Here is a 9,086-nt window from a genome sequence, read left to right on the forward strand (position 1 = left end):
AAATAGGCCGCACTATATTGACTCCAAATGAAATAACTTCTGACAACAAGGCTCAAGCCAAGTAGCTCCTGTCAACAATATTCGACAAGTATTGACTAGCAGGTAAAATGGGACAAATCGAAAATTGAAAGTTTGTCGCCTCTGGGGGGTGACACCATTAAGTGCCGCACCGGGTGACACTCGACCTTGCTACGCCACTGAGCTAATGTAAAGCCACAGCTCAGTATAGGCTTGAATTTAACATAAAATAGTGTTAGCAGTGGACAGCCTCTAAGACTGTGCATTAGGAGTACGGCCGTCGGCAAAACGCCAGAGTCCGACGATATCTGAACATCAATTTTGTCTTTTATGAAGTGCGGAGCACCTTTAAGACCTGAGCTTGGCTTCTGTTGACACCACCACTAGCGCCGCTTATGTCCACATATTAATCACACGTTTTGCGTGGAGCTTAATGGACAGACGTTTGTAGGTAGGACCGGGAGCCTAAATGCATTTACCGAAGCCGCTGTGTCACGGGCATTTTAGAGCCGAACGTCTCAGGGCAGCAGGTTGCAGAAACTAAAAGCACGTGAATTTGTATAGTAGAGGGAGAACATCATGCCACTGTAATAAATTAAACACCAATATAATTCACCGAACTAAAGTTATTTAGATCTATTCGTCAGGCTAAACGTCGTTAAAGTCTCATCGCCATAGTGATTTAGGGCCTGTTTTGATTTTCTTTTAATTACGCGGTATCTTTCTTAAACATTAGCCTAATGACAAATGACGTCACGCGCGCCGCGAACTTTGTGACGTTGTGCTTAGTGGGGGATGAAACGGCGTGTTTGAGAAAAATGACGTATTTCTTTTTTTTTTAACAGACGAATAAGTGATAGATTCTAATTTTCCTTCCTACGAACTATACGTTGATCTAGTTTTTTTTTTTCTAGAGTGGGATATCACTATATTGTGATGGGCGATTTATATATAATCTCAATATATTCTGATCTACTATTATTCATACCGCAACTATTATACTCGTGAGGAGGACGGGAATCACTCTTATGTTCCGCAGACACTAATTAACAATGTCAACAACTTAGTTTATGAAATAACATGAACTTAATTAACACACACTTATAGATCATTTTCACAATATCAAATAATACATCCGTCTTCTTAATTCAGAAAAAGTGTAGGCCTAAGACTAATGTCTACAGACAAAATAAACAACTAGGCTTAATTAAATGGATCGCCCATAAATGACGTCATACTTTTCCCGACAATTTCCCTCTCACCCAATAGTTACTAAAAGCAAGATGATGATTTAATATCATATTGCAGTTCTACTATACCCGAACCCTTAATCACAATTTCTAACGAAAACGAATATATTCTTCATCATTTTTGAAAAAAAATTTTTACACCGTCCCATATTTTGAGTCCAACGTCATTTATGAGGAATATGGACGACCTAATAATTGACAAGTTAAGGGGTCATCCATAAATGACGTCACGCTTTTTTAATACGATTTTTACCTCCCCCCCTACCCTCCGTCACACGTCGTCACAAAAAGTCAGACCCCCCCCCCTAAAATGACGTCACACATCAGCCTACAACCCCCCCCCCCCCACCCCCCTCAAAATTGCAGTTGATTTTTTTTTAAAACATCGATATTTTTCCAAAATCTTGTCTGAAATATGTCAATAATATAGTATTTTAATCAATTCCTATTATAATTTATTAAAACTGTTTTTTAAAAAGCTAAATAATGTCTAAAATTCGTTTTCTAACATTTCTTATCTATAAAGCAAAAGTGTGACGTAGCACCATCTGAACCCCCCCCCCCCCTCCCCGTCATCACACATCGTCACAAAATTACCGACCCCCCCCCCCCCTCCGATTGTGACGTCATTTAATAAATGATTTATGGACGACCCCTAATCAGTACAAAAGGGTTTAGTAAATGTTGGACCTCCCAAATTTTTTTGAGATCTTGGATATACATACATACATAGCCTTCATTTCACTTGAAAATGAAATTAAAGATAAGAAGACGGCCCTCTGTCTTACTTATATTAAACAAGACAGGTATGTATATTAAACAACAAAGTCAACACAATATACATACGAATAGACATTTTTATCCAGGGAAACTACTCTAAATTTTATTTGGAAAGATGGCCGCTGTTTTTTTTCTACTAATATTTATCTCAAACACCTAGTTTAAAGTTAGTTTCATGTTATTTAAATTGTTTTGGTCACTGTTTGTTATTTTAAATCAATTATCTGTGATATTTTGTAAAATTTGACTTAAATAAACTTATTTAAACAAATATATTCATCAGCTACCTCTCCCGCACATTACTATTGCAGCCGAATTGATTACGCTAAAACGATAGATTACCATGTTTCCTTTCATATTTAACACACTCTCACTCTAAATAACATAAATCAGGGCAAACATAATGCACAGCTAAACTTCTGCAAACTTACCTGTCTGCACAAACACTACTGTTGTTAGGACTAAACTATACAATCTGTTTATCGAGTTTTTAAAGTTAGTTTATCGATTATCTTTTCCCCCAAACAGTCCAAGGGCGACAATGCTCAGATTATTTTGTTACTAAGACCTTGTAACTCGTTAAAAAAATTGAATTAAAATAGATCTAGATCTAGATCTTATGACTAGGAGGGCCTATCCTATAGAAGATCTATATTAAATATAAATATAGTCTAGTAGCAGTAGATATCTAAAACTAAAACCTGAGTCAAAATGTAAAATAACTTATAATATATCAGTAAATCAAGATTCTAGTCACATTCTAAATTCTAGTGTAAAATAAAATAGGCCTAACATTATTCATTATGAATATGAATGATTATCAAACTGTCATTCATTTAAATTTTAAAGATCGGTCGCCTAAAGTTTGATTTCAGCTTTTGAAATCAATTTTGTTTTTACTCAGTAAATTATTTAGGCTACTGCCTTTTACTTTTATTGTTGTAGCCTAGGTAATAAAAGCTAGAGTATTAGTCATTAGTATATAATGTAGCCTATATATTATATAGCTTATAGACTAAACTATAGAATATAGATCTAGATAGATCTAATAATATCAACATAAGGCATTTAAGGCTTATCAAAATTAACCAAAACTATAGGCCCTAAGTATTAAATAGCATGCATATATTAATTAATAATTAATTTATGGAAGTTATGTATATGATGTGTAGACTCTAGAAATTATTAGGCCTAAAGTTTTAAAATAATAATAAATTTGACAAGAAATTAAATTAGGATTATTTATTTTAAAACTTCAGTTAGTCTTGTAAGAAATGTATGCCTTCTTAAGTTAAATACTTTAAAATATTCTTACAAAACAAATTGTTCTAAGCTTAGCCATTTGGGTTCATACTTTAATGCCAGTAGCTGGTGCCTTTAAAATGGCTTTAGTCTAGTATTTTACAATTGAATTTTTTTTTAAATTTCAGTTATTTTAATAACCTAAGCCTAATTAACCTAATTTTATTTTATAAAATGTGGGCCTACATTGTAAGTCTTATAAAAGTTCAATAATTTAGACACCATACATAATTTTATTTATCGTCTTAATTTTTTAAATTTGATACTTTACTCATATAGGCATATATTAATTATTTAATAGGTCTACATGTGTAATAATAGTAAAGTAAGTAAAGTACCCTTTGAACCTTATGGTCCTTGGGGCTAGTGAAGTAGAGTTCAACTGTTTCAGTGACCTCTGCATATGAAGTTGGTCAGTGTGGTCAGCACTATTCCCAGCTGCAGTATTTTCCCTAACTTGAGGTATGCTTCAAAACTGGGTGGACTCTGGAATGTCTTACAGACTCGAGCCCAAGATCCGAACTCAAGACTTTAATGTTTGTGGTCGACAGCGCTACCATTCTTATTAATAGTATATAAATAATAATAATGCTTCATAATAATGGTATAAATGTCTATTTCTTTTTAAAAATATTCTATCTTTTAAAATAATTTTTAAACATCTACATTTTTATTTAATGCAGCATTTTTCAAAGATATGACCAATTAAAGGGGAAAATGTCAAAGAAGAAAGTGGAATTCTTTTATGATGTTATCTCCCCTTACTCATGGTTTGCTTTTGAGGTAACTATTTTTTAAATGCAAGTTCAAGCTGTTCACAATTTAGATTAAATAATTTACTTTTTATTGAAATATCAACATCAAACTACTCCATGCTTTAGTACTTGTTACATCCTAACAACTCAACAGATGCAATATAAATTAGGAATCGACTGTTAGTCACCACTCTCAGCTACCCAACATTGACATCGTGTCACCATTATCGGCTACTCATCAGTAACATTGTGTCACCACTCAGCTACCCAACATTAACATTGTGTCACCACTTTCTGCTACTCAACACTAACATTGTGTCACCACTCTCAGCTACCCAACATTAACATTGTGTCACCACTTTCAGCTACTCAACACTAACATTGTGTCACCACTCTCTGCAACCCAACATCAACATTGTGTCACCCCCAGCTACCCAACATCAACATTGTGTCACCACTTTTAGCTACCCAACATCAACATTGTGTCACCACTCTCAGCTACCCAACATCAACATTGTGTCACCACTCTCAGCTACCCAACATCAACATTGTGTCACCACTCTCAGCTACCCAACATCAACCTTGTGTCACCACTTTTAGCAACCCAACATCGACATTGTGTCACCACTCTCAGCTACCCATCGTTCACTGTGTAGCCTTTCTCAGCTACCAGTCTATTCAGTCATTATCAAATCAACTAAATTCATGACTTATATTTTAGGTGCTGTTCAGGTACCAGAATCGATGGAACATGGCAGTTAAACTACGCCCTTTCTTCCTAGGTGGTGTCATGAAGGAATCAGGTATCATTACTTTACAAGCACTGAGATCTTTCTTTTGTTATCAGTTACATATCATTGAGTGATAGCTTTCGTTAAAATAAATCAAATCGTAGTAAAAAAGCATGGGTTAAGCATTATAACGTTAAAAAAAACTTTCTTTTATTCTGTTAATATTAATTAAAATTCTATCAAACTTGTCACAATGGTCTACAAACCACCCGAAACATAAAAGTTTTTTTTCTATTTTCTAATTTAAAAGCAGTATTTTAATTTTAATACACTAAGTGTTTTTGTAAATTGACTGTGAAACAAAGAATCTAATAAAAAAGAAGATTTTTACACTAGCATGTTTTTCTACTGCTACATTTAAGGAAACAAACCACCATTTGCTGTATTGAACAAGGGTGTTTACATGTACAAGGATATTCAGCAGCTTGGAAAGTATTTTGACGTGCCTTTAAAGCTCCCTAAGGTCATCATCTTTTCATTAAATAGTTATCATTTCACAAAATGTTAGCACAGTATATGTTTGTAATGTTGACAACTCAATTTGGGCTAATCAGGTGTGATGGGCTCATAATTATTTGAACAAAATTGGTTTTCATCAGCAGAGCTACATTAATAGTTTTACAAATACAATCAAACGCTAAGATGAATCTAAAACAGCCAAATCCACTGCCCACATTTGCTGAATAAAAATAAATCCTTCTGTAAAAAAACATACTTACAATTTTGTGGTTTTTTAAATCATTATTTGTCACTTAAGCGGATAAAAAAAATTATTTTGAGTAAATTTAATAAAATTCTCAGCTTTATGAAATTTTATTTCTTTCTGAGCATTTGGACTAACTAATCTGATGATGGTGATAAAATAAGGTCCATGAGAAGATGCTAGCCAAAGGAACCCTCCCAACACAAAGATTTCTTACAGCTATTGACATGACCCATCCTGAAATGCTTGAGAAAATCTCTAGAGAGCTGTGGATGAGGAACTGGAATAGGGTATTGTACAGTTATGTTTTTAGTGCATCGTGGGTATTGTTCAGTTATATTTTGAGTGCATTATTACAAGATAAATTTTTTTAAAGATATTTCATTATAAGAGGTTAACTTCATTTCACATTTCACTACATCTAGCCTGGTCCTCAAATATAAAGAGAAATGTATATAGACCTACTTTCTTATTAAATAAAAAGTTGGCTACATGTTGATAATAAATGTGTCTTTTTTCAAAGACTTGCATCAACTTAAATGTATTTGTTTTAATATATCTTTGAAACAATAGGATGAAGATGTAACAGAACCCAGTAATTTAGCATTGGTAAGTGAATATCTTTACACTTCAAAACATACAAGTATAAAATAAGGTCCATTTTTTATATTTTGTTCAACATTATTTAACCTTGTTTTCTAAACGGTGGAATTAAACCTGAAAGTAAAATTATAAATTAAGTTTTTAACATTCTGAAAATATAGTCTGCTTCTGTGAAATGAAAATCTTTTCCTTCCAAATGGCCACTTGAATATTTGAATCTTTTATTTCCCATCAAGACAGCAAAAAAAAGCAGGAATGACAGAAGAGAACATTGCAGCAGTTTTAAAACTTGCTACGGATGAAAAAGTTAAACAAAGATTAAAACAGACCACACAGGAAGCTTTAGATTTAGGGGCAAGTTCAACTTCTTAATGTATAAGTATAATAGAAGTATTTTACCCACTATTTCTCAGTTGCACACTCTCAATATTCTTAAATTAATTAGCTTAAGTAAATTAGGTTAATCCAAAGTCTATATCAACATGTCATATGTCTGCATTGTGTACAATCTAGACTTATTTATATTACTTTTTAAATGTAGGGCCCCACTTTATTAAACTCAGCCTATGACAAAAAAAAATGTCTCATTATTACTTGTGTATGTGCAATCTTTTGCTAACATCAGTTTGATTCTCTACAGGCATTTGGTGCTCCAGTTATTACCACAGAAGTAAATGGCCAAAAAGAATGGGTGTTTGGAAGTGACAGATTCCCTATACTTGCTGATTTATTAGGTAATGCATGCAGTTACTTTACATGTTAGAAATCACTGTTTTCACTTTACAGTGATAAACTCTCTGTTTATTTCTTTAACATTAATACACATTTGCTTCATGAAATGTTAAAGTAACGCCCTACTCTGTTTTTTTTTCCAATACTTATTTGTCATTACAGAAAAAAATAATTTCCTTTTTTTTGACCAGGTGAAAAATGGGAAGGTCCATGTCCAGCAACATCAAACAAGCTTTAATATTTGTACTGCTGTAGAAAAACGACTAAAGTAGGCTTGATAAACCTGTAGGAAAATAAACTTACAAAAGTTGTATATTTTTATAATGTATTATTACATATTGGCCCAAAAATAAATAAATGATATTTGTTGTTAAGTGCATGATATCTAGCGTTAAGAAAAGATAAATAGTATGTAGATCTATTTTATATTCCATTATTGTTTGGAGAATAAGTAGATCTATTTGTGTGATAGAAATTGTACATTTGATAAAAATTGTACATTTGATAAAAATTATACATTTATTTAAGAGATGTAACATTTAATTATTTTAAAACTTATTGTAATAATTAAATAAATAGTGACAAATTAATTTGTTTTATTTTTTATTAGAAAATGTAAATAAAAGCTGTAAGTGCCTGTGGTAACCATTGATGCATTTTAAATGTGATTGTACCAAAATCCAAAATTTTAAAAATTCAACTGTTTTGATGCATATCTTTCAGTAGATTTGATTTTTTCAAAAACTGTAAACAGCATGTAAATCTTATTAAGGTACCTCTTGTTGAAAGGCTGAATCATATAGGTCTTTTGTTTGAATCCCATACCTAGGCCACTCTTGCCAGATGGGATTGCACGATGTGACTAAATTACTTCTACCTGCCCAATACCTTTTTAATAGGAATAATAGTTAAAAAGTATTGCTATAGCGAGTAGTTACTAGGTATATTAATGCGCCAACTTGCACAAACGTATTTTAAATGTTTATCTTGTGTCACCACCCTCCACCCGTCCATCCAACAATCAAATCAATGAACATGCACAAAATACATCCTCGTATGTGCTTCATAAAAAAATTGGCATGGATAATCACTTAGAAATTACATGCAAACTTTGACCTAGGCTGTTCTGTTAAAATCTGCGATGGTGTGTTGACTAGTGTTGACAGATTTTAACAGAACAGCCAACATACCATCGTAGATTTTAACAGAACAGCCAACATACCATCGTAAATTTTAACAGAACAGCCAACATACCATCGAAGATTTTAGAACAGCCAACATACCATCGTAGATTTTAACAGAACAGCCAACGTACCATCGTAGATTTTAACAGAACAGCCAACATACCATCGAAGATTTTAACAACAGCCAACACACCATCACAGATTTTTTAAATGCAAAATATATATGGAATAAATGTCTTTTGCCAGTTCAATGAATGTTTAATTAGAGTTAAAATATTTTAATTAGGCCTACTTAATGACAACAAGGTAGTAGGGTGGACACTATGACGTAAACATTCAAACTATGGGGTCATCCATAAATGACGTCACACTCGTAGGGGGGAGGGGGGTCCGTAATTTTGTGACGAGGTGGGGGGGGGGGGGGGTCAGATGTTGCTACGTCACATTTTTGCATTATAAAAAAGCAATGTTAGAAAACTAATTTTAGACGTTATTTCGCGTTTTAAAAAAACTGTTTTAATAAATTGTAATAGTTTAGACAAGATTTTGGAAAAATATCGATGTTTTAAAAAAATGCAACTGCAATTTTGAGGGGGGTTGTAGGTTGAGATGTGACGTCATTTTAGGGGGGGGGGGTCTGGCTTTGTGTGACTGAGGGGAGGGGGGAGGTAAAAAGCGTGACGTCATTTATGGATGAACCCTATAGAGAAAACAATGCAACACCCAGCTGTATTAACAACCTAGTAGAACTAACTCAGAACACTTTAAAGCTTTTATTGGGGGAAGGGGAATTACACCAATTGCAAAATTGACAGAGAAGAAAAAAAAAAGGGGGGGGGGGGGTTGACAAGGGTATAAGGTGATGCTCGACCAAGCGACGCCACTTCTACACCCTACTCCTCTGCAAGCATAATTTTTATTTATTTATTTAAATTCTCTATTATTATTATTATTATTATTAGAAATGT

At 33.3% G+C, this 9,086-nt stretch overlaps 1 protein-coding gene across 1 annotated transcript; it reads left to right on the plus strand.

Annotated features, from left to right (window-relative positions):
* The first annotated feature begins 2,650 nt into the window (after nucleotides 1-2,650).
* LOC131954131 (glutathione S-transferase kappa 1-like) lies at nucleotides 2,651-7,432 on the plus strand. The gene is made up of 9 exons (XM_059317661.1): nucleotides 2,651-2,761; nucleotides 4,034-4,133; nucleotides 4,827-4,908; nucleotides 5,259-5,359; nucleotides 5,764-5,889; nucleotides 6,173-6,208; nucleotides 6,443-6,556; nucleotides 6,843-6,936; nucleotides 7,126-7,432. Exons 2-9 carry the CDS (start codon nucleotides 4,068-4,070, stop codon nucleotides 7,170-7,172), a joined length of 666 nt encoding a protein of 221 aa, XP_059173644.1. The 5' UTR covers nucleotides 2,651-2,761; nucleotides 4,034-4,067; the 3' UTR covers nucleotides 7,173-7,432.
* The last annotated feature ends 1,654 nt before the right edge of the window (nucleotides 7,433-9,086 follow it).

The sequence above is a fragment of the Physella acuta genome, unplaced genomic scaffold, assembly GCF_028476545.2.
Source record: "Physella acuta isolate Inbredline_101_S28 unplaced genomic scaffold, ASM2847654v3 ptg000975l, whole genome shotgun sequence".
Lineage (NCBI taxonomy): Eukaryota > Metazoa > Mollusca > Gastropoda > Physidae > Physella > Physella acuta.

Bases quoted from the DNA above. Each gene is read 5' to 3' on its own strand.
- LOC131954131 (XM_059317661.1), top strand. From the start codon at position 4,068: ATGTCAAAGAAGAAAGTGGAATTCTTTTATGATGTTATCTCCCCTTAC. The intron at 4,134-4,826 runs GTAACTATTTTT...CTTATATTTTAG, and splicing joins ACTCATGGTTTGCTTTTGAG to GTGCTGTTCAGGTACCAGAA. The intron at 5,360-5,763 runs GTCATCATCTTT...TGATAAAATAAG, and splicing joins TGCCTTTAAAGCTCCCTAAG to GTCCATGAGAAGATGCTAGC.